Source organism: Schistocerca americana, chromosome 3, assembly GCF_021461395.2.
Source record: "Schistocerca americana isolate TAMUIC-IGC-003095 chromosome 3, iqSchAmer2.1, whole genome shotgun sequence".
NCBI lineage: Eukaryota > Metazoa > Arthropoda > Insecta > Orthoptera > Acrididae > Schistocerca > Schistocerca americana.
In genome coordinates this window covers 968487519-968506386 of record NC_060121.1, presented here as the reverse complement: position 1 = coordinate 968506386, position 18868 = coordinate 968487519, and the positions used below count along the sequence as shown (strand labels likewise).

The 18868-nt window shown below is 44.8% G+C and overlaps 1 protein-coding gene across 1 annotated transcript in view; it reads right to left on the bottom strand.

The window, feature by feature from the left end:
- Nucleotides 1-18049, bottom strand: part of LOC124606594 (mucin-1) — a 418176-nt gene extending 400127 nt beyond the window's left edge. The window contains exons 1-4 of the mRNA XM_047138578.1: nt 17849-18049; nt 9807-9988; nt 4301-4496; nt 4085-4228 (exon numbers count right to left, since the gene is read on the bottom strand). Coding sequence (XP_046994534.1) covers nt 4085-4228; nt 4301-4496; nt 9807-9988; nt 17849-18049 — 723 coding nt within the window. The remainder of the gene's footprint in view (nt 1-4084; nt 4229-4300; nt 4497-9806; nt 9989-17848) is intronic.
- Between the last annotated feature and the right edge of the window lie 819 nt (nt 18050-18868).

Sequence of the window (18868 nt, the reverse complement as noted above, 5' to 3'; positions counted from 1 at the left end):
ATAAAGACTACAGTACAGGGGCAGAGCTTCGACTTTTGAAGTAGTTTGAAGAATACGACGCGTTTAATCCCAGAAAACTTAATCTGGAGTTGCGACGATTACGGAATTCTATAGGTTTATAGTGGGCATATCATAATTAATAGCAACAACTAAGACGGCTGAGAGTCTAAGATGTTTTAGAGAGTCAACATGTATGTTAGAAGAGCTTCTTTAGTTTATTACATTAAGTGCACTGCATACACATATCTTGGCTGGATACGATTAAATACCTGTCTTTACTCAGGACCAAAGATGGTTATCATCCACCGACATTAATTACCTTGTGTACAAAGTTACTGCCTGTAAACAGAATAAATGTAAAAATCTTCTCTGTAGCCCAGTGGATTTTTGTTTTTGACTGTGTCACAACGCGCGAAATTATGATACACGTTGTATAATCAAGATAAATGTACAATTCCTCAAAACTGTTTGCTTCTAACTTTGGTCTTTGACTTGATATTGCTTTCATCGCTGGAAGAAATTTAGGTTATGAAATCGCGTATTAGTTGGTACAGGTGTGTGTTTTTTTGACAGTTATTTAACATCATCTTGTCCGACAGGATTTAAAGTCCCGTCAGCCATAAAACAGTATGGCATTGAATTCGTGCACTAGTGATCTGTCGGGATGTCTCTGCACATCTCCTGTAGCAGAAGAGCATCTTTGACTGTGACATGTCTTTGGCGACAGTGGACAGTAAACAACCGCTGCGTTATTGTTTGTTTCGTCGTAAGACTTTACGGACCCTGCTGCCGTTAGAGGACATTGTCACTATTTTGACGTTTATAGTCTAGTTTCGTATTCTTTAAGTTAATACGAACTGATATTTTTTGTACTGCAATACGTAAATAACCCGATCAGATACGTTTTGACAGTACCGAGAAATCCCACTTCTGTTTTTTACATAAATTGGAAACATGTTCGTATCGCAATGCACTACTCTATTTTTACAAAGAAAATTCCGCACTGACTGTATGAATGATTTTTATTAAATCTGCGACCGGTTTCGCACTACTTATCCGTGCATCCTCCGGAAATATACGCTACAGAGCGTGGCTACAGGGCAATGTTCAACGTTACTAAGTTATAAATAGCGTATATTGCCTGAGGATGCGCCTATAAGTGGTGCGAAACCGGTCGCAGATTTAATAAAAATCATTCATACAGCCTGTGCGGAATTTCTTTGGATAAATGTCGAAACAACATGTTACTCTATTTTTTAGTTGCTTTGGTAATATTCTCCCCAAATATCAAACACTTTGAGACAGATTTTAATAGTTTGGACAGTGTAACAGCTACAACGCCTCTCGGTGTTAATAAACCAAAATAGCTCCCAAATTAGCTCCCATGCCCTCGAAATATAAATTCAGAAAACGTCCCAAGCCCCTCCACAAGTAGTAATTTACGAAATAGAAATAAGGGACAAATAGAGGGAAATCTATAGTAGAAAAATAATAGAAAAAGAAAAGAATTTTAATCATAAATTTTGGAAGCATGGGAGGGGGAGAAAACGATAGAAATGGTTAAATTATTAGTTATTCTTATATATGAGAAAATCAATATTATAGTCACAGAACGTAGGTCTTGAACACCAAAAATAGCGTTTACTAAAGTATAAATAGACATACAATGCAACTATGATACTCCAGTCTCTATTCTCTAGTCTGTTCGAAGTCAATTAGGACGTACAGCTTTAGGAAGCAACAATAAGAGCTTTATAAAACCAGGGCGCAAGAATAAATCGCGTCGTCCGCAGCTCGTGGTCGTGCGGTAGCGTTCTCGCTTCCCACGCCCGGGTTCCCGACCTCGATTCCCGGCGGGGTCAGGGATTTTCTCTGCCTCGTGATGACTGGGTGTTGTGTGCTGTCCTTAGGTTAGTTAGGTTTAAGTAGTTCTGAGTTATAGGGGACTGATGACCGTAGATGTTAAGTCCCATAGTGCTCAGAGCCATTTTTTTTAAATCGCGACGAGATTGTTTTTTGGGAAGCATTAATTTCAGATCAGAATTGGAACTTTTACATATTAGAGGAACGGGGAGGTGATCAATAATCTCTCTGACTTCAACGTCACTTCGTGTGAAGGTTTAAATATTTTACGGAATTAACGATTTTTTGGACAGATTCGGACTTTGTATTGTGATAGTGGAAAAGCTTTACTTCACGCGACTAGTAATCATAGTTCGTGACAGTTTATGGATATTAAACGGGAACAATCTTTTTATCGAAAGTGACAGAACATTATTTAGTATATCTGATATTGAAGGGATTCCACATTAGATACTTATTCAAGGAACCCCTTTGAAGGAGATCGTGTGAATAACTGATTTATTAATAATTATTGTTAAATAAAATAACGTGTTAATTTGAAACTGACTATTCGTCTTGAACTTTACTTCGACTTAGGTTCATAAATAATTAGGTTACGTGATTTTCACCAAGAATAAACTGCAGACTAGTAACTGAAACAAGTGAACGAGAATCTATTGAAAACACTAGTATTAATTTACTTATGGTTTTTTCCTTCAGAACTGGGAAGAAAATACGTGTAGTGACTCACTGGGGTTAATTTAAGAACTAGCCGGAATAAACCAAAAGCCCTCAATACCAGTCAATGTACAGGGCAATTACAAATGATTGAAGCGATTTCATAAATTCACTGTAGCTCCATTCATTGACATATGGTCACGACACACTACAGATACGTAGAAAAACTCAAAAGTTTTGTTCGGCTGAAGCCGCACTTCAGGTTACTGCCGCCAGAGCGCTCGAGAGCGCAGTGAGACAAAATGGCGACAGGAGCCGAGAAAGCGTATGTCGTGCTTGAAATGCACTCAGATCAGTCAGTCATAACAGTGCAACCACACTTCAGGACGAAGTTCAACAAAGATCCACCAACTGCCAACTCCATTCGGCGATGGTATGCGCAGTTCAAAGCTTCTGGATGCCACTGTGAGGGGAAATCAACGGGTCGGCGTGCAGTGAGCGAAGAAACGGTTGAACGCGTGCGGGCAAGTTTCACGCGTAGCCCGCGGAGGTCGACGAATAAAGCAAGCAGGGAGCTAAACGTACCACAGCCGACGGTCTGGAAAATCTTACGGAAAAGGCTAAAGCAGAAGCCTTACCGTTTACAATTGCTACAAGCCCTGACACCCGATGACAAAGTCAAAGGCTTTGAATTTTCGGCGCGGTTGCAACAGCTCACGGAAGAGGATGCGTTCAGTGCGAAACTTGTTCTCAGTGATGAAGCAACATTTTTCTTAATGGTGAAGTGAACAGACACAATGTGCGAATCTGGGCGGTAGAGAATCCTCACGCATTCGTGCAGAAAATTCGCAATTCACCAAAAGTTAACGTGTTTTGTGCAATCTCACGGTTTAATGTTTACGGCCCCTTTTTCTTCTGCGAAGAAAACGTTACAGGACACGTGTATCTGGACATGCTGGAAAATTGGCTCATGCCACAACTGGAGGCCGACAGCGCCGACTTCACCTTTCAACAGGATGGTGCTCCACCGCACTTCCATCATGATGTTCGGCATTGCTTAAACAGGAGATTGGAAAACCGATGGATCGGTCGTGGTGGAGATCATGATCAGCAATTCATGTCATGGCCTCCACGCTCTCCCGACTTAACCCCATGCGATTTCTTTCTGTGGGTTTACGTGAAAGATTCAGTGGTTAAACTACCTCTACCAAGAAACGTGCCAGAACTGCGAGCTCGCATCAACAATGCTTTCCAACTCATTGATGGGGACATGCTGCGCCGAGTGTGGGAGGAACTTGATTATCGGGTTGATGTCTGCCGAATCACTAAAGGGGCACATATCGAACATTTGTGAATGCCTAAAAAAACTTTTTGAGTTTTGTATGTGTGTGCAAAGCATTGTGAAAATATCTCAAATAATAAAGTTATTGTAGAGCTGTGAAATGGCTTCAATCATTTGTAATAACCCTGTATAGATAAATTAACATTCCTACTTTCATGCAAGATACGGAAGTCGGGATAGAAAAATGGGTCGCTAAAACAGGAAAAAGATTAAGACACTCACCTTAAGGTAGTTCTCGAGCTGAGAGGCGTTGGCGGAGCGCACCATGGAGAGCAGCGCCTGGGTCGAGCTCATGTCGATCATGGGCGGGAACATGCCGAGGAGGTCCGTGGCGGGGGCGGGCGTCGGCGCCGGCGTCGGGGGGCCGCCCGCGCCCGCGCCGCCCTTCTTGCCGCCCCCGCCGCCCCCGTGCTCGTCCTTGGGGGAGCCGGTGGGCGCGGGCCCGCCGCCGAGCCCGACGCCGCCCTTGATGCCGGGCAGCGGGCTGGCGGGCGCCGTCAGCGGTGCCATCAGCCCTACGAAGGGCGTGGCGGCGCCCGACTTGAAGGGCGCGAAGCGCGGGTCCAGGTAGCCGTTGCGCGCGCCCGTCGCCGCGGCCGCCGCCGCCGCTGCCGCCGCCGCACTGCTCAGGTAGCTGCCGGGCAGACACCACCACTTGTGAAGGCATTGCTAATTACGCATACAAAATTTTTTTTCTCGTGATGTTCTTTAGATTTCTATTCTTTTTATTTTGTTCATGTAGGCATTTCTAATTGTGATTCTGTAACATTCTACTGCGGTTTTTTTTTTTAATGTAAAGATGTACGACGGCAGTTCAATAAGTAATGCAACACATTTTTTTTCTCGGCCAATTTTGGTTGAAAAAACCGGAAATCTCTTGTGGAATATTTTCAAACATTCCTGCTTCGTCTCGTATAGTTTCATTGACTTCCGACAGGTGGCAGCGCTGTACGGAGCTGTTAAAATGGCGTCTGTAACGGATGTGCGTTGCAAACAACGGGCAGTGATCGAGTTTCTTTTGGCGGAAAACCAGGGCATCTCAGATATTCGTAGGCGCTTGCAGAATGTCTACGGTGATCTGGCAGTGGACAAAAGCACGGTGAGTCGTTGGGCAAAGCGTGTGTCATCATCGCCGCAAGGTCAAGCAAGACTGTCTGATCTCCCGCGTGCGGGCCAGCCGTGCACAGCTGTGACTCCCGCTTTGGCGGAGCGTGCGAACACACTCGTTCGAGATGATCGACGGATCACCATCAAACAACTCAGTGCTCAACTTGACATCTCTGTTGGTAGTGCTGTCACAATTGTTCACCAGTTGGGATATTCAAAGGTTTGTTCCCGCTGGGTCCCTCGTTGTCTAACCGACCACCATAAAGAGCAAAGGACAACCATCTGTGCGGAATTGCTTGCTCGTCATGTGGCTGAGGGTGACAATTTCTTGTCAAAGATTGTTACAGGCGGTGAAACATGGGTTCATCACTTCGAACCTGAAACAAAACGGCCATCAATGGAGTGGCGCCACACACACTCCCCTACCAAGAAGAAGTTTAAAGCCATACCCTCAGCCCGTAAAGTCATGGTTACAGTCTTCTGGGACGCTGAAGGGGTTATTCTGTTCGATGTCCTTCCCCATGGTCAAACGATCAACTCTGAAGTGTATTGTGCTACTCTTCAGAAATTGAAGAAACGACTTCAGCGTGTTCGTAGGCACAAAAATCTGAACGAACTTCTCCTTCTTCATGACAACGCAAGACCTCACACAAGTCTTCGCACCCGAGAGGAGCTCACAAAACTTCAGTGGACTGTTCTTCCTCATGCGCCCTACAGCCCCGATCTCGCACCGTCGGATTTCCATATGTTTGGCCCAATGAAGGACGCAATCCGTAGGAGGCACTACGCGGATGATGAAGTTATTGATGCAGTACGACGTTGGCTCCGACATCGACCAGTGGAATGGTACCGTGCAGGCATACAGGCCCTCATTTCAAGGTGGCGTAAGGCCGTAGCATTGAATGGAGATTACGTTGAAAAATAGTGTTGTGTAGCTAAAAGATTGGGGAATAACCTGGTGTATTTCAATGCTGAATAAAACAACCCCTGTTTCAGAAAAAAATGTGTTGCAGTACTTATTGAACTGCCCTCGTAATTCTGATTATTTCGTTTGCCAATAGGTAAGTATGTTTCTTGCTTTGTACCTGCGGTAAAGTTTGTTCAATAACGTTTATAAAGGTTTATGTAATTTACGATGACGATATAACATCTATAGACAGGGGACAGCGATAGTGATATCGAGAATCTAAACGTGGTTGTGTAGTAGACGGGATGGTGGATGGTGTGTGTGTGAAGCGTGCGCGGGGAAAATAGTACTGTGTTCCATGAAAAGCATACGTAATTGTATGGACAGTTATACCGAACTATCAGATTGTTAATTCTCGTAACCACTGCGGTATGTAATGCCATCGCCAGCGAACTTTAAGAGCAAATAAACCGGACTGTGAAAGTGCCGCTAACATTACTTTGTTGTGGCCGACCCGAACTGTGCTTTTATTCGCATGAACTTTGCTGGTATTGGTTTTGGGTGGTGGAACTGTTGTATACCACATTCTGTCAAGCCGTGAAAGTGAAGACTTTAATTAACTGTGCAATACAAATGACTTTCAGTGACGTTGTCAAAGTTTGAAGTGCGAAAACAGAGTGGACACTGTTTACGGTGTGCTTCACACACAAGAACAATTCTATGAACTGTGTATCTGTGGCTAAGACTATATGAATGTGACGAACTGTGTAATTATGGACGATAGCGTCACGTACAGTGCATAAAGTGTAAAAACGAGCGATGTCTGCGTCATGTACTTTGAAAGAGAGGACATGTCAACAACGGTCGTACACTGGCGTCTTGTGGTTTGTTAATCACCACGGGGTTAATGATACAGCTGTGCCGGAACTTTATTTGCGTTTCGCCGGAGAAGATTAACCAGCGGAACTGCCTGTATCCTGCTCTCATCGTCGTAACCCGCCGACATCGTGCTGCCCAACGCAACGCTTCGTGTGCAACAAAAAGTTAAGAGCTTTCGCCGAACCCTATCCCCTGACCTAGAAACGTCCTTTCTCTATTAAAAGTATAAGAATTACAGACTATTCAAATAAAGTCTCTGTTTGGTTTATGTTTGCTTTCTGCTAACGAATATAAAATTACAATCATTGAATTAAAAGTTGCCTGGTAGTCATTGTTGAAACACCAGTAAATATAAACTTCTTCCTCTCATTAGAACTAATTCTCCTTGCATGTCAAAATTATTGTAGTTATTTTATGTAGTTTTATGTATTGTTATGAGACTAGATATATGACAGTGACTAATAAGAGTATTTTGTCGCGAAATATGGCGTCGCGCGAAAATTACGGCGACCGCCATAATTGCTTGCGTTCTGGCCGATAATGTAAAAGCTGCTATTCCCGTATTGGTGCATTTCCTAACGTGAGCGTGAATTATAAATGTCAGCTGTCAAATCACGTAGGGACTGTTTACCCAGTAATAAAAGTTTTTGATATCGTATTGCTACGAGTCGTGGTATTAAGAGACACTGGTTATACTCAAAAGTGGGTAGATGTGTGGTGACACACCACCCCCCAGTGTTCATGCAATTATTAACAGTATCGTGTGTGATTCACGAAATTTTGTCACTTTTCCTAATTCCTTTCAGATATTATCTTAGATGTCTTTGAAGTTTCAGAGAATATATACGCAATTTTGTCGGTGCAGGTTAATTTCAGAGCCGTTTCTCGTGAATATTAGAGTTTTCAGTTCATAACCAAAGTGGGATCATATACCAAAGAGTGTGATTATCCAAGCAGAATTTTGGATCACTTCACAGTTCAGATTTTGACAATTATTTTTCCTGTGGGTTGAGGTCATCACACAGTACAGCCAATCAGCGGTCCGCTACAGCCCAGACGTACTGGGCGAATTCAGGTACGCCTCTCGTGCAGACAACAAATTTTTTGTTAACGGAAGTAATGCCCATTATACTTATCCGGGCCGTTATGCAGTGGTCGGTTGATGAATTCTGTGTCAATTCCCAACGTTTCGTCCCCGTCTGCGGAGGACATCTTCAAGGGGGTCTGTAGCTGGATGGAACGTCCGATACACCCACTGGCTCGCTACTGTAGCCAGTGGGTGTGTTGGACGTTCCATCCAGCTACAGACCCCCTTAAAGATGTCCTCCGCAGACGGGGACGAAACGTTGGGAATTGACACAGAATTCGTCAACCGACCACGGCATAACAGCCCGGATAATTATAATGGACATGACATTTCCGGCAGTGAAACTCTACATTTTATTATCATAACGGAAGTAAGTTTCTTACGACGAAATTCTTGTACAAAACTCTCTCGGTTTTCTTGCCGCGTCAAATGTGGGTGAAACCTCAAGCTGATGACGATCACCAGCAAGTGAAAGCAGTTGCTTCCTTGTACCACTGACAAGGAGACCACATGGCGCCTCAGTCTGGAACCGCGCGACTGCTACGGTCGCAGGTTCGAATCCTGTTTCGGGCATGGATGTGAGTGATGTCCTTAGGTAGGTTAGGTTTAAGTAGTTCTAAGCTCTAGGGGACTGATGACCTCAGATGTTAAGTCCCATAGTGCTCAGACCCATTATAATCATTTGAACCACATGCCAATCTGAGTCTTTTTTTCTTTTTATATGGTACGTGATGTTCATATTCAAATATCAGTCCCCGAAAGCAGTTCGATGGAACTCCCAGAAATTCTGAAAAAATCGACTTTGAAGTTTTCTGAACATCTGTAATACGATAAACTAACGCCGTATTTTCGATGGGCCGCCCGGATCTATGGTAGAATGCTCACTTGCCACATGGGGGAGGTTCAGTTCCCGGCTGTCGTAGATATTTGAACAGATATGCATGTTCAACGAAAATTTGCGTGAAGCAACAATCTTTCATAAAAGTTAGGTAACTAATTATTTATATTTTCATTGTAAACTGGATTTTTGTATAACATGCAATCAGAAATGGCAAGACGTGCATTCTTCGTAAAAATGACAGATAGGTACGAGCTAATTAGCATATAGTTGATTACTTTTATATATGACGATAGCAGTACCAACGCATTTTCCATACGACCTGGGAAAAGGGGGGTTCTATTTGACCATCCTAAGAAAAATCGCAAAAAAAAAAAATCGTCATTTGTAGCTAGCATAAATCAACAACACGCATTTTGGAGACATAGTGATGTGAAAGCAGGGTCTAAAACCTCAAAAAACCTTTTAGCACACTCTTAACAAATTTCATTAATGGTTGTTGAGTTTTATTGACAACGTACTCTTTAAAGAGATATTGACGTGTAGCTGACGTTCTGAACCTGAAAATATTGACTGTGACATTCTCTGGGAGGGAAGAGACATCTAATCCTAAGACTTAAATGGTTCAAATGGCTCTGAGCACTATGGGACTTAACTACTGAGGTCATCAGTCCCCTGTAACTTAGAACTACTTAAACCTAACTAAGGACATCACACACATCCATGCCCGAGGCAGGATTTGAACCTGCGAGCGTAGCGGTCACGCGGTTCCAGACTGAAGCGCCTAGAACCGCACGGCCACACCGGCCGGCCCCCTCTGTGTAAGACTTGACCTGTATCTAATGAACGCGATTGATGCCTGTTCAATTTAAGGCTTGAGAATTCGGAACGCGAGTAAGTGACTGATTGTGGTTTCAGAAAGATGTTGTGAAACGGTGAATTTATATTGGCCATCAGGACCTCGCGGGTCGAGGCGGCGGAGGAAAACAAGCGTGAAGCTCAGTTCGTCGCACGTGTACTCTTCAGTGGCGTCAGACACGATTAGTTGCGGCGCGTCGGTGTTACACTTTGCAGGTGGAGAATGAATGCGCGACGCGGCCAGAACACGGATGGCTGGAGTACTCACTCGTTGGGGTTGGCGTTGTTGTACTTGGCGGCGAGCGAGCGCATGAAGTCGGAGTAGTTCCTGGCCAGGTGCTCCGTCTTGAGCGGGTGGGGCGACGCTGCGCGCTCTGGCGGCGTGCCCGGGTACGAGGAGCCGGGAGTGCCGCTGCGGGACGACGTAGAGTTGTTGTCCGGCGCGCCCGACTGCAACACACACCCCCACCACCGGTCTGACGTCACGAACCACTGTGCACACGTCTGACAAAGTACAGGGCTCACAGGTAATACAGATTACTACATGGTTACTACCATCAATCTATCTCACTACTTCCAGGCCCACAGGTACACACACACACACACACACACACACACACACACACACACACATATATATATATATATGTGTTTCAAAAATCACCGGTATATTTGAAACGGCAATAAAAACTAAACGAGCAGCGATAGAAATACACCGTTTGTTGCAATATGCTTGGGACAACAGTACATTTTCAGGCGGACAAACTTTCGAAATTACAGTAGTTACAATTTTCAACAACAGATGGCGCTGCAAGTGATGTCAAAGATATAGAAGACAACGCAGTCTGTGGGTGCGCCATTCTGTACGTCGTCTTTCTGCTGTAAGCGTGTGCTGTTCACAACGTGCAAGTGTGCTGTAGACAACATGGTTTATTCCTTAGAACAGAGGATTTTTCTGGTGTTGGAATTCCACCGCCTAGAACACAGTGTTGTTGCAACAAGACGAATGTTTTCAACGGAGGTTTAATGTAACCAAAGGACCGAAAAGCGATACAATAAAGGATCTGTTTGAAAAATTTCAACGGACTGGGAACGTGACGGATGAACGTGCTGGAAAGGTAGGGCGACCGCGTACGGCAACCACAGAGGGCAACGCGCAGCTAGTGCAGCAGGTGATCCGACAGCGGCCTCGGGTTTCCGTTCGCCGTGTTGCAGCTGCGGTCCAAATGACGCCAACGTCCACGTATCGTCTCGTGCGCCAGAGTTTACACCTCTATCCGTACAAAATTCAAACGCGGCAACCCCTCAGCGCCGCTACCATTGCTGCACGAGAGACATTCGCTAACGATATAGTGCACAGGATTGATGACGGCGATATGCATGTGGGCAGCATTTGGTTTACTGACGAAGCTTATTTTTACCTGGACGGCTTCGTCAGTAAACAGAACTGGCGCATATGGGGAACCGAAAAGCCCCATGTTGCAGTCCCATCGTCCCTCCATCCTAAAAAAGTACTGGTCTGGGCCGCCATTTCTTCCAAAGGAATCATTGGCCCATTTTTCAGATCCGAAACGATTACTGCATCACGCTATCTGGACATTCTTCGTGAATTTGTGGCGGTACAAACTGCCTTAGACGACACTGCGAACACCTCGTGGTTTATGCAAGATGGTGCCCGGCCACATCGCACGGCCGACGTCTTTAATTTCCTGAATGAATATTTCGATGATCGTGTGATTGCTTTGGGCTATCCGAAACATACAGGAGGCAGCGTGGATTGGCCTCCCTATTCGTCAGACATGAACCCCTGTGACTTCTCTCTGTGGGGACACTTGAAAGACCAGGTGTACCGCCAGAATCCAGAAACAATTGAACAGCTGAAGCAGTACATCTCATCTGCATGTGAAGCCATTCCGCCAGACACGTTGTCAAAGGTTTCGGGTAATTTCATTCAGAGACTACGCCATATTATTGCTACGCATGGTGGATATGTGGAAAATATCGTACTATAGCGTTTCCCAGACCGCAGCGCCATCTGTTGTTGAAAATTGTAACTACTGTAATTTCGAAAGTTTGTCTGCCTGAAAATGTACTGTTGTCCCAAGCATATTGCAACAAACAGTGTATTTCTATCGCTGCCCGTTTAGTTTTTATTGCCGTTTCAAATATACCGGTCATTTTTGAAACACCCTGTATATATATATATATATAAGTGTTCTTTCTAAAGGCAGGTTTTCACATGGTAGATCTCCAGGCTGTCCGGTGTTCTGCCATCCTCTTAAGGTCTGCATAATTTCCTCTTCCCTTTATGTCGTCCATCACCTTGTATCTCCTTCTTCCTCTCAGTCTTCTCCCACAAAGCATCTACTAGCAAGCACTCCCTTCTCAATGAATGTCCCAACCAGTTCTTTTCCCTTCAGCAGACATCTTCTCTCACCAACCCTTTCCAATACTCTTTCATTACTCACTCTTTCCATCCAGCTTATTCTCTCCATTCTCCTCCACTTCCACATCTCAAATGCTTCTAACCTTTTTTCATCCTCTCGTCTCAGCGTCCATGTTTCTGCCCCATATAGTGCCACACTCAAGACAAAACATTTGCCAAGCCTTTTCCTTATTCCTTTATCTAATTTGCCACACAAGAGTCTCCTCTTTCTGTTGAATGCCTCCTTCGCTATGGCGATTCGAGTTTTCACCTCCTGGTACCATCTCAATTATTCAGTTATTGTGCTTCCGAGATATTTAAATTCACTTACTTGGCTAATGGTAGATTGTCCTATTTTAATATTGGACAGTCTGCGTCTTTTACTGATGACCATACTCTTTGTTTTTGCTGTGTTTATTTGCATCCCATATTCCACACAAGCTTCATTCAGATCTTTGAGCATGTTATTCACTGTCCGCTCACTTTCTGCCACTAATACCATGTCATTAGCAAATCTTATACATTCTATTCTCTTTCCACCAATACATATTCCTCTTTTCGCATCTAAACTTTTCGCAATAATCTCTTCAAGGTATGTTCAACAGTGGGGAAAGACAACCACCTTGTCTAACGCCTCGTCCAATGCTGATTTCTTCTGACATTTCATTTCCAATCCTTATCCTTACTTTCTGGTGTAAATATAGATTCTGTATCAGTCGTCTCTCTCTCTCTCTCTCTCTCTCTCTCTCTCTATCTCTCTCCAATCTACTCCTTTTACTCCTTTCCTCTTCAAGATATCCATCAGCTTGTTCCACTGAACTCTAAAAGTCAGTATAAATTTGAAAACTGAATAAATCACGGAATAATGTAGATAGAGAGGTACAAATTGACACACATGCTTGGAATTAAATGGGGTTTTGTTAGAACCATAAAAATACAGAAGTTCAAAAAATGTCCGACAGATGGCGCTTCATCTGATCAAAAAAGCAATAATTAGCATAACAGATTAAGACAAAGCATAGATGATGATGTTCACAGGAAATGCTCAATAGGTCCACCGTCATTCCTCAACAATACCTGTAGTCGAGGAATAATGTTGTGAACAGCACTGTAAAGCATGTTCGGAGTTATGGTGAGGCATTGGCGTCGGATGTTGTCTTTCAGCAACCCTAGAGATGTCGGTCGATCACGATACACTTGCGACTTCAGGTAACCCCAAAGCCAATAATCGCACGGACTGAGGTCTGGGGACCTGGGAGGCCAAGCATGACGAAAGTGGCGGCAGAGCACACGATCATCAACAAACGACGCGCGCAAGAGATCTTTCACGCGTCTAGCAATATAGGGTGGAGCGCCATCCTGCGTAAACATCGTACATTCTAGCAGGTGTTTATCAGCCAGGCTGGGGATGATGCGATTCTGTAACATATCGGCTTACCTCTCACCAGTCACGGTAGCAGTTTTGCTATCCAACGCCATCTGTCGGACGTTTTGTGTACTTGTTTCTTTTTTTTTTTTTGTTCTTATACAACCCCATGTCATTCCAAGCATGTGTGTGAACTTTTACCTCTCTATCTACATTATTCCGTGGTTTATTAAGTTTTCAAATTTATACTGACTTTTTGATGACCCAGTATATATATATACATTACTGATGTCCACAATTAAAGCAACAAATGGCAATTTTGCAAGGTTGCGTTTATTTTGCCAGAAAGCGGTATAAACAAGTGATAGTAAAGTAGAAACAATGTAAACAATACAGAATGTAAACAATACAGAATGTAAACAATACAGAATGTAAACAATACAGAATGTAAACAATACAGAATGTAAACAATTGCAACATGCATAATGCTAGACAAAAATGTTCTTTGTTTTTTCCAACTTATAGGGTTTGCACACACATTCCGACAACTGGTTAATGTGCTCAGTACGAGATGTGGCCATCCCTGGCAGCATTACAGGCCTCACAACGTTTCATGTTGAGGCAATAACGCCCATTCTTGGCGCAGAGCTGCTCGCAAGTCTTGGACAGTGGTTGGTGGATGCTGACGTGATGCCACGCCTCTCTCTATTGCATCCCAGACCCGCTCTACTGCATTCAAATACCGAGAGCGAACAGGCCGCGCCATGTATGCGGTGTTTTCCGTTTCCAAGAAAACATCAGCCACCTGTGCTCTATGAGGTCCAGCATTATCGTCCATCAATACGAAGTCCGAGTCCACACCACCGCGCAACAACCGCAAACGAGGTCCAAGATCTCGTCAGGATATCTGACATCAGTTAAACTTTGCCGATTCACCGGTACAATTTCATGAAGAGAGGTTCGAGTGGTCAACAAATCCATGCCCACACCATTAGGGATCTTCGTCGATATCGGTCTCTTTCCGCTACGTTTGAATTGCGAAATGGTGTTCTGCATCCACTCCAGATGCGAATCCACTGAGAATCACTCTCCAGACTAAATCGGGACTCGTCTGAGAAAACAGCATCGGCACACTGTTTGGGTGCCAAGGTACCAAGTTAGACAAAAAGGCCACTCTGCCGAAGCCTTCAGCACACAGGTTGCCTTGATACAATACGTTTAGTGGATGCTGCCAGTTCACAAGCCAATCGCTGTGCAATACTAAGGCGGTACTGTTGTGTCCTTACATTAAAATACGGTCCTTTCTTCTGAAGTCACACGTAGTCGGCTCTGCCCTGGTCTTTGGAATACAGTTTCGGTCTTTTATATACAGGGTTATTACAAATGATTGAAGCGATTTCACAGCTCTACAATAACTTTATTATTTGAGATATTTTCACAATGCTTTGCACACACATACAAAAACTCAAAAAGTTTTCTTAGCCATTCACAAATGTTCGATATGTGCCCCTTTAGTGATTCGGCAGACATCAAGCCGATAATCAAGTTCCTCCCACACTCGGCATAGCATGTCCCCACCAATGAGTTCGAAAGCATCGTTGATGCGAGCTCGCAGTTCTGGCACGTTTCTTGGTAGAGGGGGTTTAAACACTGAATCTTTCACATAACCCCACAGAAAGAAATCGCATGGGGTTAAGTCGGGAAAGCGTGGAGGCCATGACGTGAATTCCTGATCATGATCTCCACCACGACCGATCCATCGGTTTTCCAATCTCCTGTTTAAGAAATGCCGAACATCATGATGGAAGTGCGGTGGAGCACCATCCTGTTGAAAGATGAAGTCGGCGCTGTCGGTCTCCAGTTGTGGCATGAGCCAATTTTCCAGCATGTCCAAATACACGTGTCCTGTAACGTTTTTTTCGCAGAAGAAAAAGGGGCCGTAAACTTTAAACCGTGAGATTGCACAAAACACGTTAACTTTTGGTGAATTGCGAATTTTCTGCACGAATGCGTGAGGATTCTCTACCGCCCAGATTCGCACATTGTGTCTGTTCACTTCACCATTAAGAAAAAATGTTGCTTCATCACTGAAAACAAGTTTCGCACAGAACGCATCCTCTTCCATGAGCTGTTGCAACCGCGCCGAAAATTCAAAGCGTTTGACTTTGTCATCGGGTGTCAGGGCTTGTAGCAATTGTAAACGGTAAGGCTTCTGCTTTAGCCTTTTCCGTAAGATTTTCCAAACCGCCGGCTGTGGTACGTTTAGCTCCCTGCTTGCTTTATTCGTCGACTTCCGCGGGCTACGCGTGAAACTTGCCCGCACGCGTTCAACCGTTTCTTCGCTCACTGCAGGCCGACCCGTTGATTTCCCCTTACATAGGCATCCAGAAGCTTTAAACTGCGCATACCATCGCCGAATGGATTTAGCAGTTGGTGGATCTTTGTTGAACTTCGTCCAGAAGTGTCGTTGCACTGTTATGACTGACTGATGTGAGTGCATTTCAAGCACGACATACGCTTTCTCGGCTCCTGTCGCCATTTTGTCTCACTGCGGCAGAAACCTGAAGTGCGGCTTCAGCCGAACAAAACTTTATGAGTTTTTCTAGGTATCTGTAGTGTGTCGTGACCATATGTCAATGAATGGAGCTACAGTGAATTTATGAAATCGCTTCAATCATTTGTAATAGCCCTGTACTATCGCTACATCCGAGAAACAACAGAACGATTCACATCAGTTTGTGACTGCCCTGATTCCTTTCTTTCCATGTTTCTCCACCGCAAGGAGTCTGGTAGGCATCTTCCCTGTGCCATAGTGCACCGTCTGTGACTGTCTAGACACCGATCTTGGATGTTGGGCTACCCAGCAAACACCACCTTGTCTCATAGGTGCCCTGACTTCATCGTTGGCGTAGTTGTCCGTTGGCCGGAATGCCGTCTTCCGTGCAGAGCACGATCGTACGGACATCTGGTTGATAGTTTGTATGATTATATCGTGAATTAGACACGTGACGGGGAAATAGCGGTTTGCTGCTTTAATTTTGGACACCAGTGTATGTGTCATATATAATGAACACTTTTAATACTTATTTGTACACATATTTCATCCTGCAGTTTCATCTGAATTCTGAGACAACTTATTCTGCCAGTAACCGAGAGTGGTTTCCAGAGAAGTACTGTCTTTGACAACTGTCTGACTGCAGACGCTTTACATCAAGCGACTCTAGAGAGCACGTTAAATGTATCTGTGGTATTCAGCCCTGTAGCATGATCTTTTGCCCCGAAACATGACGTGGTTGACGCACTGAACAACGAAAATGAGAGAAATCACACTTTTTAAGTATTGCACGTCAGCCAATTACAGGAAAGAAATAATAATAGCTCATCGTCACTGCCACCCGTAGAGATAGTGGGGTTCTCTTGCTCCCACAGTATTTTTATGCAAATAGTGATGATGAAGTCCCATACTCCGTAACAGAGCGTAGGGGACGATGCGGGAGACCCGTACCACCTTACTAAGCAAATAGTGAGTCATGTATATACCAGATCTGGTTGAAATTGCTCCAGGCGTTCCTAAGTGGTGCTCTTATATGACGCTTTTTCACCTCAAACTGTCAGCCATAGGGGTGCTATGGGCGTCTTACTGTCACAATAAATTTTTCCAGGCAGCGAATGATACTTGTGTCAATTTCCGTAGAAATTTCTTCGCGCGTTACAGAGGTATGCTGATATGCCACCTTCTTTGCACCTCCTACCCCTATCCCCTACCCTTGGGGTGAAAAGTCACCATGACTGTCACCAATAGCGCTAGCGATCCCGAAAACTGTGGTTTTGATTCTAATATCGGTCGGTATTGAACATTTTCACATATCACGACTCCTCATAACCACCCCGACACTTAGCGGTTGCTGTATACTACTCCGACAGTATTTTTATGTGAATAATTACGCAAATAATGAATCAGATATAGTAAAATTTGAGTGAAGCTGCTCCATACCTTCCTGAGTTAAACTTTTATGTAATCCACTTGTCATCCCTACCCTCATCGACTGGACGTGGTAGCTACCCACCATCCATCATAATGTTCGTACATCCATATTTAAATTGGATGATGGTCGGACATCAGCTGGTATAATTTTTATAAAAAATGAAACTCCTCCAGCTGTACTTAAGATTTCATATTTATTTGGTTACTAGTTTCGACGTTGCGTCAACGCCATCTTCAGGTCCGTACACGTTGATGATATCAATTGTGTGTGGCTGAGTACTAGAAGTCCGCTGTGACACCAATACGTGCTCCACATGGACGGCGGGCATCATAATCGGATGATTGATGTTGAAACGCTTGAAGACGAACAGACAAATATTCATTTTCATATATTACAACGACCGAATTTAAAATGCTGCCATTATATACCCCGTTAAGAGGTATAATCGTATGTTACAGGTCTAACACAGCAAGTCAAGCATTATAGTTGCTAGAGGTTGTGAGGTATCAGGTGGTGCTGGACGGTGTTCCTACCTGGTGGTGCTGGTTGCTGGTGCTGTTGGAGCTGGCGGTACTGCTGTTGCTGGAGGCGGCGCCCTGTGGCCCGCCCCCGCCCACACCCCCGCCTCCCGGCGTGGAGGGCCCCGGCGGGCTGAGGCGCTCCGTCTTGACGGCCGCCGCCGGGGACTGCGAGTCGGAGGCGGTGGAGCCCGCCCCCGCGCCGGCGCCGTTCATGGCCGCGCCCGTCGGCGTGCACGAGCCGCCCCCGCCGCCCCCGGCGCGGCCGCCGGCCTTCCGGCCCCCGCCGCCCGCGCTCGGCACCGTCGCGTCTGCTGCCTCCGTCTCCAGCTGGCCCTCACCTGCCGACAAACGCCCACGCACGTCAAAAAAATGGTTCAAATGGCTCTGAGCACTATGGGACTCAACATCTGAGGTCATCAGTCCCCTAGAACTTAGAACTAGTTAAACCTAACTAACCTAAGGAGACCACACACGTCCGCACCCGAGGCAGGACTCGAGCCTGCGACCGTAGCGGTCGCGCGGTTCCAGACTGTAGCGCCTAGAACCGCTCGGCCACTCGGGCCGGACAAGCACGTCACCCTGAAGTCCACACTACACTGGCGCAGCTTTAGTACATCACAATCAGACGTGTGGCCGCTATACGGGGTGTCCCATTTACTTTGAACACCGCAAATAATTGTAATTATTGTAATTGTAATTCTGTCAGAGACAGCAAAGGATTTGGAAGAGCAGTTGAACGGAATGGACAGTGTCTTGAAAGGAGGATATAAGATGTACATCAACAAAAGCAAAACGAGGATAATGGAATGTAGTCAAATTAAATCGGGTGATGCTGAGGGGATTAGATTAGGAAACGAGACACTTAAAGTAGTAAAGGAGTTTTGCTATTTAGGGAGTAAAATAACTGATGATGGTCGAAGTAGAGAGGATATAAAATGTAGACTGGCAATGGCAAGGAAGTCGTTTCTGAAGAAGAGAAATTTGTTAACATCGAGTATAGATTTAAGTGTCAGGAAGTCGTTTCTGAAAGTA